The 16,009-nt window shown below is 45.6% G+C and overlaps 1 protein-coding gene across 3 annotated transcripts in view; it reads right to left on the reverse strand.

Moving 5' to 3' along the window:
- Window positions 1-599: 599 nt before the first annotated feature.
- The window catches only part of LOC146493996 (neural cell adhesion molecule L1.1-like), a 47,441-nt gene continuing 32,031 nt past the window's right edge, over window positions 600-16,009 (reverse strand). For 2 of the 3 annotated variants that reach the window (XM_085146632.1, XM_085146630.1), the window contains 13 exons: window positions 14,769-14,975; window positions 13,474-13,544; window positions 13,148-13,373; window positions 11,204-11,310; window positions 10,585-10,855; window positions 10,116-10,238; window positions 9,806-9,982; window positions 9,548-9,661; window positions 8,727-8,876; window positions 7,156-7,287; window positions 7,007-7,079; window positions 6,677-6,688; window positions 600-6,165 (listed from right to left, as the gene is read on the reverse strand). In XM_085146632.1, coding sequence (XP_085002758.1) covers window positions 5,910-6,165; window positions 6,677-6,688; window positions 7,007-7,079; window positions 7,156-7,287; window positions 8,727-8,876; window positions 9,548-9,661; window positions 9,806-9,982; window positions 10,116-10,238; window positions 10,585-10,855; window positions 11,204-11,310; window positions 13,148-13,373; window positions 13,474-13,544; window positions 14,769-14,975 — 1,919 coding nt within the window. In that variant the 3' untranslated portion in view covers window positions 600-5,909. The remainder of the gene's footprint in view (window positions 6,166-6,676; window positions 6,689-7,006; window positions 7,080-7,155; window positions 7,288-8,726; window positions 8,877-9,547; window positions 9,662-9,805; window positions 9,983-10,115; window positions 10,239-10,584; window positions 10,856-11,203; window positions 11,311-13,147; window positions 13,374-13,473; window positions 13,545-14,768; window positions 14,976-16,009) is intronic. The other variant, XM_085146631.1, reaches the window with a different exon arrangement.

The following is a 16,009-nucleotide window of genomic DNA, read 5'->3' on the forward strand; positions in this document are numbered from 1 at the left end:
GTGACCGTCTCTGAGGTGGACATGCACACTGTGCCCCACATTTGTCTTTAGCAGAGTCTCACAGAAATCGTGTGGACCTGAACATGATGAATAAATCTGCACAGATACAGGACACGTGACATCCTAAACACTTTTGCTTCCAGCATTAGAAAACAGTCCTCAGATAAAATACTGAATATCTGTCCTGCAGAGTTTGTAGATTCGTGTCAGCATTATTAACGTGTCCAACGCAGACATACTCTTCCTAGTTTGCTGGGATCTGCTCTTCCTAACTGTGCATGATAATATGTGCTTTAACAGTCTGTATGTGGCTGCAAAGAGAAATGTAGAAACGTGACATTATGTAATTATCAGGACAAAAAGTAGGATATGAGAAAATGTAAATACAGAGGAAACAAATTCTCACAAAGGTGCAGCATGTTTGCTAAAAGCTGCGACAGCCTGCGCAGTTCTATATGTAACCACAGGGAGGTGCTGTGACAGGCAATGTGGCCTTTCTAATTGAATAAGGGCTGGCAGCATGGCAGCATGGCGGCTGGTCGTTACCTGTCAGCAGGTGTTCTCATTCTTTAGCTGGGATGTTTCTGTGTGAAGTAATGCACACTGCAGGCACGTGTATGAATGAGTGGGGGGAAGGTGACCCAGGCCGAGGCGGCACTAACGGGCATCTTTATAGATTAGATACGTCACGTTTTCTCCACCGTGTCTGTGTTTAACAACATCATTCCAGTTTTCCTTACAGATTCACATCCAGCTGAGCAGGAAATTGTGATGCACTCTTTTGGGATTCATTGGTCTGATAGTCCTGCTTAACTAGTCTGCAGCTGTTCAGCTTCTGTTGACTGACAGCTTCGAGCGTAACTCGTCTCCACCGTTTGTAAAATGGAGCTGTGGGGCAGGAGAGGCGGATGTGTGGCAGACATTTCTCCAGAACAGAAAGAAATGGAGGGAATTATTTTTACCTTACAATATGTGTTATCGGTACATGTGTGAGTTCAGGGTGGTTATGGCCTTTGGGAAGGAACTGGAGGAAACTGAAGGAATAAATGTCCATCAGGGACGGCAGCCGATGATTTTTTGTGTCTTGACCAAACTCTGAATCCTCGCTCTGTCCGCCTTAGTGCAGCTGCCGTATCATACCGTGATGCAGGGTGATGGCGATGGTGTCTTCTGGGTCGAATTCTGGGGGGAGGTAATCCTTGATGTGCTGAAGGACTAGTCTCTCAAAGCATTACATGATCACCAGTGTGAGGGCCACAGGGCGGTAATCGTTCAGGCTGGTGATGGGAGACTTCTTCGGCACTGGGATGATTGTGGCTGATTTTAGACAGGATGGGACGGCTGCCTGATCCAGTGAGAGGTTGAAGAGTCTGGTGAAGATGAGGGTGAGCTGGTGGCCACACGCTTAGTCCGTCTGGACCGGCCGCCTTCCTGGGGTTCACTGCTGGGAGCACACGTCTGACATCGTGCTCCGTTACAGTGAGTGGAGCGGTGCAGGAAGGTGAGGATGAGGATGGGAGCAGGGCTGAAGCAGATGTTTCAAAGCGGGTGAAGAAGCTGTTTACTTCCTCTGCTTTTCTGTTTTCACAGCCTCTGTGGTTTCTGATGTCTTGTATTCTCTACCTTCCAAAGAACCAAAGCAGATCCTGTTTTTCCACCTTCTCTGGAATGTGTTAACTGAGGAGTGACAAGTTCTGACACGGTTCAGAGGAGTCTGGAATGTGGCCTAAGTTTACAGCTTCACTGTTCACTATTTCACAGAGGCGTGGCGTTGATATTTGAATTGAATTGAATGATGAAAACTGAGAAAGAAATTCTTACATTAACTGTCTAAATACTGCTGTGATGTCACACAGGCGTAGGACTGACGGTTTGTGTGGTGTCTGTTTAAATGAAATCACTTCCTGCTCTGCACTTCCTGCATTTCACCACACTGAAAGCCACTTATCAGCTGTTTGAACATTCATACTGACCGTGAGCATGAGGGTGTGGCTATTAATCCTTTTATTTTTTTCCTCTTACAGATGAAAGGTTGACTAAGTATCCAAGAAAAATAGAATTACTTCAAGCATCAGAAGACGTATTTTCCTTTTAATAACTTTGGTCAGACCTGAACTGAACTCTTTAAAACTCTTTAACAGCTCCAGAAGTGTCCATTTTCAAAATGCACACACACACACACACACACACACACACACACACACACACACACACACACACACACACACACACACACACACACAAATGAGCCACTAGTTAAGGATATGCGTAGTCCGTGTTTATTAGTTGAAAGTTGGGTTAGTTCATCAGATACAGCTCAGCGCACAACGCAACAAGCAGTTACAACATCAGCACACCTCAATATCGCAGTAACCCCCCTCCCTCTGTATACATATGTGTGACTCCTCCCACTTTAACCTCCCTGCTTGATCCTGTGATACTGACTCATTGTGTTACTGACCACATGAGGATGACACCGACGTCATCATCGTAGCTGATTAGATTACAGCGCTGCTGTTATTGTAAGCAGAATTATTATGCATAACTACATTTTTGTCTTTTTTAAGTGTTTTTTAATATTGTTGTTTTTCCCCATGTACGTATAAAAAAGGCTGTGACAAAAACAGGCAGACAGACAGGGCTGTGCAGCAGAGCAGAGAGACAGACGGACGGGAGTGGGGTCGAGGGCGGGGAGGCGTCCATCAAGGCAACAAGATGAGGTCGGACTTTGGATTATTGTACACGAAGGAAGACGAGCGTTTGCTCGCTGCTGTTATTTCACAATCAGCAGTGATTAATCAGCTCGAGATACGCAGTTCCCTGTCCATGAGTTCACTCTAGTTTTCTCTAGCTCGCTTTTTCTTTTGCAGGAAAATCCACTGAAAAGACCAAAACCAGTGCTGGATGTGGGCTCACTTTGTCTGGAAACTGTGAACAATCTAGTTTTCTGTAGTACGATTTGTTTTTTGACCCCTGAAGTGAGCATTGAGGGGACAAGACGTCTGTCCTAAACTGTAGGACAGGCCTGTCACTGAGTCACAGACTTCTACACAGCCAGAGGAGTCGCCCCCTGCTGGGCTTTGGAAAGAATGCAGGTTCGAGGCACTTCTAGGTTGACTTCACCTTTTTGAGGCCCAAAAGCTACATCCATCCTTTAGATGTAGTTTATGGTCACACAGACACACAGTAGAGAACCAGTGATGTAACTCCCTGCTTCCCAACAAATGCACTGCTCCTGTCTGTTTGAATTCTTTTGTGGCCCAATGAGCAAGTGAAAATAACAGTAGGAATGATATCGTGTTTGATGGTGTGGGATGAACGCACCAGTTTATACCTCAGAGCCACAGATGGAGTCACAAACACTCACTACAGCGCAAAATACGAATCCAACTATAATGAGAATTTATTTGCTGGATAATAATGAACTTTGTTTTTATGGGAAACTATCATTTTGGAAGGTTGTTTAAAGTTTTATGTCTACAGTCAGTGGTTGTTGGTTTTGGTCTTTTCTGCTTGGTTGATCGCTTCGTCGGGTTCGTCTCTCTGCTCGACAAACTGTAAGAATAAGCGTCAGCTCTGGGTCCGGACACGGGGCTCCCTGTGTGTAATCCTGCGTCACATATTTTCATCAGATTGATTTTTTTTGATCCACATCGGCATCAGTGCAGCGTGTCCAAGGCAACGACATAAACCCTCTGAGCTATAAGACTGTTCCCAGTGCGGGTCCGTCCAGAGAACATCATCTCACCCGCTGCCATTAAACAGCTCAGCGAGCTGTAGAAACATTTATGACATAGCTTTTTAATAATCAGTATTATTTGCTGCATTGCTACGCGCTATAAAGAAACTGAATGAATGAAGGGTAGTGTTTTTCTCTCTACGGTTCTAATCTCCTCTAAACGTCTCGAGGCTACTGAGCGACACGAAAGGAAAACCTAAGATTAGACGATGGAGGGGAGGGTGTTGATACAAAATACAAGTACAAAATCAAACAAACTGCAATTCAATGATTTTAGAGAAGAAGCAATGGAAATAAAAAAACTGACAATCTCGAGGTTCTATTTACATTCAGGGAGCGATTACATCCTCGTTCTCCTCCGCCTCCTCCCTCGCTCCGTCAGAGGGTCCGTTTTGCTACAGAGGACCCGCCATGTGGGCCTCCACTTCATGTGTTCATCAGTATGTGAGTGTGTGTGTGTGCGTGTGTGTGTATGCATAGGAATTTTTCCAATCATATTCAAAGGCAGCCCTGAAACATCTGAAGCAGTGAACTGTGCCGTCTGCTGGCCTTTTACAGGCTGTAACGGACGTTTGCAGAAACTGCAACGCTGAAAACTTTTACACTCGAAGCTGCGTCTGAGGAGAGATGACTGACAGGAGGAGGGAGGAGGGGAGGTTCATCTGGACTCTCTTAAGGCAACAGAGCTCCCCTCTCTGCAGGTCAAAGGGCAGGGATGGAGAGCAAGCGCGCACACACACACACACACACAGCGTAACAGTCTCGCTCTTTAACTCAAATATCAATGAAATGCTTCAGAAATGTCTGGAAGCTGGCATGCATCTATGAATAGCAAAAACCGTTCCATGACGCATGCATGCAAACTCAGATACATAAGTTGGTAACAAAAACACATAAATATAAAAAATCTACATATAAAAATGCTAAGGAAACAAAGAGAGACTGAAATGTTTGTTTACGATGAAAGAAAGTGATTTGGTCCAAGATGAAAGATGAAAAACTCCCAGATTTTTGCTTTTTCTTTGTGACCATAAATCATCTCCGTCTCCTGTGCTGAGCTACACCAGCTTCTCTGAGTTTCTACTTAAAGTCTAACTTTACTGCGTCACGTGCAAACACCACTCTAAGGTAAAAAGTCAAAGAGCAGCTTTGTCCTGGTGGACAGATGGAGCAACCAAGAATCAGACGCAACACTCTGAGCCATGAAACTCATTTCCTTATGAGACTGAGACTGGTTTTACTTTAAGGCCATGTCAGCGAGTCCCAGCTTAATTCGCAATTACATTCAAATCAGGAAAGATTTTAGTAAACAGTAAATTGTTTGTGCCCAATTAGAAAGCTTTCCATCGTGTAAACAAACCACAACATGGTAACTACAAACCTGGTGAAGTCCAGATAAATCCAGAGATGTATGTCAGTCTGAACGGCACCGAGTTCGACCCAAAGAGCCTCAGAGGCTCCACCTGCAGCTCAGGTGACTTTCTAGCTTGAGATATGCTGCGGTGTCAGAACTCGTCATGAAGGGTACGGAGAGGACGTCAGAAGCTCAAACTATATTAGCTAAAATGCACAGAGAATGGATCCTATCAGAATTAGTATTAATAAGCTTTATTGTTTTATTTTTGTGTTTAAGCTGATATTCACCGTTAGCCAATCAGAGCTCCGAACAGATTAGCAAACTGTTTGCTTTGTACTCACTGACTACAAAAAGTTGGTCCAGAATTTTAAATATTCATTAATAATCCTACATAAGAACTAGTCTGTGTTTTAAAAATGTATCCCTTAAACTGTCTTCATGTACTCATTTAGGTGTTCATCTATGTGAGTAGTTACTGACATGTGAAGATGCTGCCAGAATAACATTCGCTGCATTTCTTCGGCGGGCCACACGTCCCGAACACCATCTCAGATGTTACAAAATCAGACGTTTTACATGTTCAGTAACAAACCTGCAAACAGACGGAGCTCATGTAACTCAGGGAGCTCAGGAGCAGCTGGTGCAGCTCTCGCCCTCGCCTCACTCAGTTTGTTCGCTCATACGAGTTTCTAATCGCGCGGTTGTATGTGTGTGTGTTTGTGTGTGTGTGTAAACTGTAAACAGCTTCACTGCATAAACCAATGGAATGTACTGACATTGTGTGTGTGTGTGTGTGTGTGTGTGTGTGTGTCTCTAGCTGGGCCGGTTTAGGATGCTCGACATGGAGGGAGCGACGGGGGGAGGTGGGACTGCATTAACGGGGGAGGCGGGGCCCGAGCTCTCGTTGCCGTGGGGAGCAGATGCCCGGCCGCTGTACTGGCCGATGAAGGAGCCGTCCTCGTTGAACTGGATGTCCACACTGTCCCCGTACTCAGCCAGAGAGTCGACGCTGCCCATCTTACTTTCCTCCAGAGACTGCTGGCTGTCCGAGCGCTTCTCATCGCCATCGCTGGAGGACGGCACAGAGACTCAGTGTCAATTCTCACAGACAAAAAGGGAAGTCTGATAAATGAAGAAACATGCTGTGTAGCATCACACGGACACGGTGACGTCATAACTGTGTCAAACTTGTGAAATAAGTCCCAAACTGAAAATGGAAAGAAAGAAACTGCGTGGGTGTAAGTACATCCTCTTTAACAGTTCATCATGTTAAAGAGGATCAAGTTATTATAAGTGTTTAAATTAAAAAATGAAATGATATAAAATAAATAATTTAAAAATGCAGAAAAGACAAATATGAAATAACATAATATAAAATAACACATGAATAAAATGTTAATAAAATTCTTCCTGGTGTTCAAGGACTGCAGGCTGATTATGCAAATGATGCATAATTACACAAAAAATCAAAGAAATGCACACAGAATGAAACGTTTCATTAAATCTAAACAGCATCACCACACAAACACACAAACACACAAACACACATGTGAGTGCTACAGAGGGGTGAACTGTCCTACCTCTCCAGTGATCTGCAGCAGAGCATTGAAGGGAGAAAGAAAAGTGAATGAAAGGAAGGAGCTGCGAGCATGACGAGCTGCACGCTCAGATGAACCAAACTCGATGTCTCAGAAACAAAGTTTCATAATATGATTTACTGCAGGAATATTATCAGTGTTTATATAAAAACATACTGTATATAACTGATTGTTGTGTCGAAATCGTAGGCTCGCTCTGTGTTTTGTGCTCTTGCTGTATTTTGTACCTGCAGGGCCACCGTAGCACTTTGTGTGGAATAAATGCATTTCAAGCATAACCTGTAATCATGAGTGACATTCAAAAAGGCCCACCTGTATTCTCCAAAGGCTTCATCTTTCATTGGTCGAGCTTCAGAGTCCACCTCCTTACTTTCTTTGTCCTTCACTGTGAAAAAAGGAAACTCTGCGTTAGAGTCTGTGTGAGTCAGAGAGTGTGAGTCCAGCTGCGCACCGCAGCGTACCTGCATATTTGCCGCCCTTGCTGCGTTTGATAAGGCAGAGGATGAGCAGTATGAGAACCAGCAGCACGATGGCGCTGATGAGTCCAATCAGCCAGCCTTGGGTGGCGAACCTGCCGGTTATCTCTGACGGCACTGAGAGAACAGAGACAGACGGTCACAGAAATGTTTGGAAGGATGTCTGTGAAGATTCTCAGTCATCCAGGTCATCGTAGTCTAAGGAGCTTGGAAAGAAAAGCGTCTGGACTTCTTTAAGTTGCTTGAAGACGTTTCACCTCTCATCTGTGAAGCTTCCTCAGTTCTAAGGTCAAATGGTGGAGAATCTGTGGGAGTAACCCACCGAGAGGGACAATGGACCGCCTGATGATCCTCTACCTAATCACACGAGCCAAGGTGTGAAAACAGGTGTAGGTCCCAATCAGCCAAGGTTTCGAGTGAGCTCATTGTGAAACTTAGCCCCATCCTAACATGTGAGTTCCTGAGGTCAGATGGCTCAGGAAGCGTCTGGGAAGGATCTCAACTGGATTATAGATGGCAGACAGTTGGTGTCTCCACAAGTTGACGCTAGAACTGAAGAAGCTTCTCGGATGAGAGGTGAAACGTCTTCAAGCAAATTAAAGAAGTCCAGACGCATGTGGAATTATGATTTTCACACAGGTAGCGAGGTTAGCCTGCCTGAAAACTCCACAGTGCTAGTCCCAAAAAGTTGATTCTGTTCATTGGACGTTTTCAGTGGGAAAAACACTTCGTCACTGATTTAAGTGACGTCTTCAGTCTCAGCTGACTGCAGGTTTCAATCTTATAAACATACATTTGCATAATGACTGAAACCAGCCCACTGAAGGAACAATGGGCTGGGGGGTCAGTTCCTTCATCACTAATATGCAAATTCTCATGACCACTGATCAACAACCATGAGTCCCATTCACAGAGAGTTGGGGAATGGCTGCAATCACAGCATGTAAGATGGTGACAGATGGACCCTTAGGCCCCCTCCTCGATTCAGAGATGGTCTTTCCCTTTTCACGTAAATGGCCTCCTTGACTCCGCCCTCAAACCAGCGTTCCTCCCTGTCCAGGATGTTACATCCTCATCATTGAAAGAGTGTCCACTGGCCTGTAGGTGTAGATAGACTGCAGAGTCCTGGCCTGACGAGGGAGCTCTTCTGTGTTGTTCCATCCGCTTCGCCAGAAGTTGTTTGGTTTCTCCGATGTATAAATCCTGGCAATCCTCCAACCAGATCAAAGCTCCAGGTCGAGCTTTGTTCAGAGAATTTGCATATTAATGATCAAGGAACTGACCTCCCAGCCCATTGTTCCCTCAGTGGGCTGGTTTCAGTCATTATGCAAATGTACTGTTGATAAGATTGGAAACCTGCAGTCAGCTGAGACTGAAGAAGTCACTTAAATCAGTGACGGAGTGTTTCTCCCACTGAAAACGCTACGTCCAGATGAACAGAATCAACTTTTTGGGATTTACTTACCTGGATGATTGACGCATCAAGACGTCGACAGTGCTAGATTTGTGAATCTGTGAAGATTGTGGCATCAACGTCTACTGCTCTGCATACTTACGTGGTTCCACGGTCTTTGCCTCGCCTTGCCAATAAGTGGAGTTTCCATGCATGACCCTCAGGTGGTACTGAGCTCCTGGTTGGAGGCCCGTCAGCATATAGAAACCCTGCGTAGTGTTGACCTGCTCTGAGTTCTCCCACCCACCGCCTCCTGCAGCCACACGGCAGAGAAGAATGAAACATATGATGAAACAATCCTAAAGCTGTTCCTCCTCTCATTTAATGAACTGTCTCATCTGATTCTTCTACTCTTTCTAATAATTCTGCTGTGATGTTGATCCAGAGACGCTGCAGAAGCAAAACAGCGTGAAAATTCATATTCAAATCACTGGATACACATGAAACATCAGAGAGTGGTGGCAGTTTAATCTACTTGTTATCATCATAACAAGCTGGGAGCTGTTTACTTGTTCTTGGTTCACTGCAGGTTCTTCAGGCTCGTCTCACTTTGGACTGAACCATTAATCAGGCCGTCATGTTCTCAGACCAAAGTATAACTTCGAGAGAAAAAAGCCTTAAAAGTTTATTTTTTGGACATTTGAGAGTTTTTTCAGATCTGACTGTTGAGCCTCTGCATGCTGTTCTTCAACACTGAAGTTTAAACCTCTGTTCGATCATTTAGAGTCAGGAGCTTCAAAATAATTGGTCGAATCACCGCCAGGAACTGTTATCAAGATTGGCTGTGCAGACTTTGAGAAGGACTCAGACATGTTTTCCTTCCTTCCTCTCCAGCTCCTTTACTCCTCTTTCTAAGAGTCATTGTCCACACATGCTCACAGACCCTCCCAAACTTCCTCTCCCTGCAAGCCGTCCTGTCCTTACCGCTCTTCTTGAGGTATTGGATCTGGAAGCCGTGGTTTCGGTTTCTCTCTCCGGGCACCCAGCTCAGGTTGACTGATGCGTTACCAGAGGTTACTGTGATGTTTCTCGGAGGCTCTAGAAGGCGGGGTGGTGGTGGTGGTGGTGGTGGTGGGGGGGGGGGTGGTGGTGGAGAAAACAAGGTCAATTTGAGAATTTGGTTTTATTTCACTAAATAAAGCCGAACACTAAACGGTGTGAGGCAGAATTCTGAAGTTTCACCTCCATCAAGCAGAGTGGCTCCCCTGCGTGTGATGGGAGGGCCTTGTCCAATCTTTGTGCATGCTGTTACTTTGAAGATGTAATGGCTGTCGGGATCCAGGTTGTCCAGCGTGATGTACTTTACTGTGGGGTCATTGACATTCAGTATCTCCACAGGACTGTTTTTGCTTTCCACCTCTACAGATGAAACACAAACCAGGCAGAAAAACATGACTAAGAACGTTTGGCAGCCAAACACAAAAACCATGAGAAAAGTCACAATCGTTAAACTTCATCTTATTTTCATGACGCAGCCGGGATCAGACCTTACCCCGTTGGTACTGCACTATGTATCCCAGCAGAATGCCGTTGGTCTCAGCTGGAGGGCTCCAGGAGAGGATCAGGGATTTTTCTGTCGGGCTTTCAAACTCCAGAGATGCAGGAGGACCAGGAACTGCACACACAGAACAGTTCCAGATGAGGTTTGTGTAACTTGAGAACTGATCCTGAACTCTTAGACACGAGGGAAGAAAGTTTGGTTGACTTTTTTCTGTTTGTCTGTCAGAGTCCGCTCTGATATGAATGTCGTGTCGTAAGCTTTGGGTCAGGTGCAGAGGTGCAATGGGCTGGAACAAGAGCAGCATTCTGATACCTTCAGATAATTGGTAATTAAATCAGACAGCTAACTTACTACACAATGCTGCTCAGATCAGCTGACCTTTGACTTGAGGAACCTGTCAAATTGCACTTCGATCCGTGGTCACATGACCCTCAAACAGCAGCGTTTGGTTGAAACTCACCTCCCTCCGGCGTGTGGAAGTGGTGCGGCGGGGAGCGAGGACTCTCCCCTTTGCTGTTAAACGCAGTGACCGTCAGCTCGTACTCAGAAAACAGTCGCAGTCCCGTCACCTCCGCTGAGGTCTTGCTATGGTCAACCTCCTCCACCTGCCAACTGTGCTCGTCTGTCTCACTCAATGGTTTTGATCTTTCTCCTCTCTCCTCCTCGTGTTGGGATTGTCTGAGAGACCTCCGGCTCCGTTCGGCCTTGGGCCCCAGCCTCTTATAGTAGATCTGAAACAAGCACAGAGAAACATGAACACACTTTATGTGCTTTGATAAAGTTACAGCTGAAAATGAAATTAAAAAATTCAGAACACGATAAAAACTTTTATCAGCCTGTGTTTTCATCCATTATTCTACTAATCAAAGATGCCACTCGGGACTATTTTCTGGGGTTTGATTGACAGAAAGATTATAAAGTTTCTCAGTATTAAAGATGGGCAGAAGCTCAAAGCCAAAGTCCAATTAAATTGTTTGAAACATCGCACCAAGTAATAACCTTACACGAACAAAGGGTTTAAATGTTAAGAGCATTTCTGTGATGTGAGTCAGGTAATCAAACTCAATGAGAAGTGCTACCCTGTATCCCAGCAGCCGGCCTCGGACCCTCTGGGCTTTGTTCCAGCTCACTCTGATGGTGCTGTTCATCACGGCGGTTGAAACTCCAGTCGGCGCTTCCTCTGGCTCTGAGAGAAGCAGCGAGGCATGAACATAAGAAATCAGCACAGCAGCAATGTTATTTGCACAAACTCGCAGTTTATGACTGTGTGTGTGAATGTGTATTCATATCTTTGTGGGGACCAAAAGTTGGAAGTTTACTATACTTGTGGGGACCAACAGCCTTCATGGGGACCAAAATTCTGGTCCTCACAAGTCTGAAGGCATTTTTAAAACTAAAAAAGGTGGTTCTAGTGTCAGGGTTACAATTGGGTTATGGTTAGGTTTAGGGTAAGGGGCTAGGGAAAGCATTATGTCAGTTACATGTCCCCACAAGATATGAATACCCGACATGTATATGTGTGTGTGTGCATGGTTTTCTGTCAGAGACAAACTTCTGAATTTCTGCTGAATTCATTACACTAGTAAAAACCCATTGCTGCAGTACTGACTTGTCTGTGATTGTCAGGATATTTCTAAGCAATACGGTGATGTCATAATATCAGCACGTGAACCTGAAATGATGAATAGTTTAACAGCATGTGTCTGTGAAGGTCCTCATTGATCCAGGTCATCGTAGTCTAAGGAGCTTGGAAAGAAAAGCGTCTGGACTTCTTTAAGTTGCTTGAAGACGTTTCACCTCTCATTTGAGAAGCTTCTTCAGTTCTAGGGTCAAATGGTGGAGAGTCCCAGATTTAAGCTCTGTGGGAGTAACCCACCGAGAGGGACAATGGGCCCACTATTGACCCTCTACCCAATCACACAAGCCAAGGTGTGAAAACGGAAAACTTACTGAGCTCAGATGGCCCAGGATGGCACACCCTGGGCCATCTGACTTCAGGAAATCACATGATAGGGTGGGGCCAGGTTTCACAATGAGCTCACCTGAAACCCTGGCTGATTGTGACCCACACCCGTTTTCACACCTTGGCTCATGTCATTAGGTAGAGGATCATCAGGGGGTCCATTGTCCCTCTTTGGGGGGGACACTCCCATTGGGCCTAGATCTGGGACTCTCCCCATTTGACCCTAGAACTGAAGAAGCTTAGCCCGTTGGTAAGAACCTTTGGACGGTGTCATGTCATGGGTTGCTGATGATGATAAAACACTGAGCTTTCCAAAGACCAGTGAAGACCTCAGAGCTCGAGGTAACTGAGGGAAACCGTGACGACTGCTGTGAGGAATTACCTCGGCAGTCATCACCCTTTTACCTCCTAACTAGCCTCTAACTGAACAGTTCTCTAAGCCTGTGAAAGAACGCATGTGCAACCTCCTAAACAGAAATAAGTCCGTTTGAGCTGAAACTCGTATTTCTCATCAAAATGACAACATTACAAAAGAGGCAATTATTGATTCACATGCCGAACATTCAGCGTGAGATATTAAACCCTCAGCTGCATCATTCCCATCATCCACTCATTGAGATGCTTGACTTTTGACCTAAAGACATTTTCCCAGCATGATCTAAGCACTGACAGGAAACTTCAGTCAGTGCTCTGAGTGATTAACAGGCTGCACAGCAGCAAAGCATTCATGTGTACAGCTGGCGGGCGCTCCAGCAAGAGACGCTAGATTTGACATTTTGGCAGAAAGAGCTGTGATGTGATGCTTCATGAAGCTGTTGCAGTGAGATTATTTATGACTGATGGCATTCATAAGCTGTATGGATAAACATGGTTAACTCAGATTGTTTTATGGTGATATTTTCAGAACTGGCTCCCTGTCATCAGTATTACTGACTTGTAGATATCATGTACTGTCTCTATATCTGTATGTATGAGCACAGACTTTAGCCCTGTAATGGTTCCCAGTTACACACAGTAACAGGCCCTCCCATTACAGCACTCGGCCACAGGGATGACGTACTGTCCTCTCCGGAGTGCCCGGTCCCCGGCTCTGGTTCCGGTCCTCCTCCGAGGGCGTTGACAGATCGGACTTTGATCTCAAACGGCGTGTACGTTCCTGTGTTGTTCACTATGAACGGTGGAGACCTCACACGGCCGGAGTTCCAGTTTACATTTGACCTGTCGGCCTCTCTCCACAGCACCTCGTACTCGAAGTTCTGGCCGTTATGGAAACGCTTGTCTATCTCCTGCAACAGAAAGTAAGAATATGAAGTGCCCGTGGACTTTTCATGAAACATATCAGAGGATGTTTACTCGAGCCCACTGCATACACACTGACGTACTCACATCCCACGTGATGATCATTGTCCCTGGTTCTGAGGAGTTACTGCGCACTCCTGTAGGGTTGATGGAGGGAACTAAAAGGGTGAAGGAAAATATCTCAGTTTAATAAACACACTTCAGTCATCCTGTATTGATCTTCTTTATTGATCTCCATGACCACTGATCAACCATGTTTTATATTTCTTTGTGAAATTCTCAGACTGATAATGTAATTAATGGTAAATACATTTTCCGTCCCTCTAATGTCAGCCTGAGGCTGTGAGTCAGACTCCATGTTAAAACTTCACAGCAGAAACAAACTTGTATCCATGACAACTGTAAGGGTGGACGTTTACATCATCATCATTAGGGGTGTGGCCTCTTTGACTGACAGGTTATTGGAGTTCCTGATCTGGATCTCTGGACCATGTTTGTGCTTTTTCAGTGTTTTGGAGCATTTTTTATGTAATTGTGACCAATAATGTGGCTGCTGTGATGTTATTTTACTAACAGACCATCCAAGAAGTCTGAGCTTCAGTTTTGGTGAGTGAAACTGTACGATCTTCTTTGGGTGAAATATACGTAACCAGCAGGTATTAGTGAGGTGCTTCAAGCTAGGTAGTGTTAGCTGATAGCATAGCAGTAAATATGGTGACTTCTTCCTGCAGAAGAACAACACGGTGATGACCATTAACTGCAGTTCCAAAAACCGGTGGGTAATGCCACGCCTCATATTCAGCTCCTGGACACAGTCTATAAAAATCACTGCTAGTAGCAGTTGTAACTCTAAAGCTCATCTGCTGCTAGCTTATATTGTTGTTTCATTCACTGAAGTGTTTTCCAGCCTCTGACACATGGATCCTATTACTTAAGGCTAGAGGTGGGCGGATTGATACCAATGCTGGTACTGGTATCGGATCGATACTATCATGATAGGATCGATTTTTATTTCTATCTTTTAGTTTCAGCACGTAGCCCAGTGAATTGTGTTAAATAAAGTGTATACCTCAAACATGCACCTGTGATGTTCACGGTCACGTCTATTTTATTTATGTCCTATAGCAAACATAAATAAAAAAACCTCCCAATTTAAAATGCACGAAAAGCTGAAGAGTGTGTTTTGTTGTGTCAACTAATTATTGTGGAAATTAAAAATCACAGTTGAAATCAGAATCTCATAAATCATGCTGCTCTTCCCTACATAAGCTGCCTTTAAGCTTTGGTATCAGTACTGGTATTGGCAGTACTGGCCCTGTATTTATTTGGTATTGGATCTATACCAACATTTGCACAGCACAAGTTGAGGTATTGTTCTTTACCAGCAGGTGGCGTGCTGTGGTGGTCTGAGGGGTTGCTGTGTCTGCTCCTGCCAACCTCATTGATGGCGATGACCCGGAATCGGTAGGTGGAGAATGGATGAAGGGACAGCTCCACGTGGTTGAAGTCGCCTGGCACTTTCTTCAGTTCCTCCCACGTCCACTTCCTCTCCTCCGTGTGGTACTCCTCCCGAGCCTGTATGATGAACTCTGGAAGGAGTCAGACATGATCCGGTTCATCAGCTGTTTTTCAGCTGTAGGTCGGTTTTTCGAATAAATACGTTTTAAATAAAGTCGAATGAGCTAAAGATCAACATAGTTTGTTTCAGGAATGCCTAAGGTGTTCATCCATCCATCTTCTTCTGCTTTATCCAGGGCTGGGTCGCGGGGGCAGCAGCCTAAGCAGAGAAGCCCAGACCTCCCTCTCCCCAGCCACCTCCTCCAGCTTATCCGGGGGGACACCAAGGCATTCCCAGGTCAGCCGAGAGATATAATCTCTCCAGCGTGTCCTGGGTCTGCCCCGGGGCCTCCTCCCGGTGGGACATGCCCGGAACACCTCACCCAGGAGACGCCCAGGAGGCATCCTTGTCAGATGCCCGAACCACTTCAGCTGACTCCTTTTGATGTGGAGGAGCAGCGGCTCTACTCCGAGCCCCTCCCGGATGGCTGAACTTCTCACCCTATTTCTAAGGGAGAGGCCAGCCACCCTTCGGAGGAAGCTCATTTCCGCTGCTTGTATCCGCGATCTCGTTCTTTTGGTCACTACCCACAGCTCGTGGCCATAGGTGAGGGTAGGGGCGTAGATCGACCGGTAAATTTAAATTGAGAGCTTCGCTTTTACTCTCAGCTCCCTCTTCATCACGACGGACCGGTTCCAGTGCGAGCTGGTGGCCATCACCCGATGAAGCCAACAGAACCACATCATCCGCGAAAAGCAGAGATGAGATACTAAGGCCACCGAAGTTAAAGCCCTCCGCCACTTGGCTGAGCCTAGAAATCCTGTCCATAAAAATTATGAACAGAACCAGTGACAAAGGGCAGCCCTGGCGGAGCCCATCACCCACCGGGAACGAGTCCAACTTATTGCCGGCAATGCGAACCAAGCTCTTGCAACAGTTGTTGCAGGTTTGAATGGCCCGTAGCAATGGGCCAGACACCGTCGAATGCCTTCTCCAAGTCTACAAAACACATGTAGACTGGTTGGGCAAACTCCCATGCACCCTCAAGTATCCTTGAGAGGATGA

Source organism: Neolamprologus multifasciatus, chromosome 20 (assembly GCF_963576455.1).
Source record: "Neolamprologus multifasciatus chromosome 20, fNeoMul1.2, whole genome shotgun sequence".
NCBI classification, from domain to species: domain Eukaryota; kingdom Metazoa; phylum Chordata; class Actinopteri; order Cichliformes; family Cichlidae; genus Neolamprologus; species Neolamprologus multifasciatus.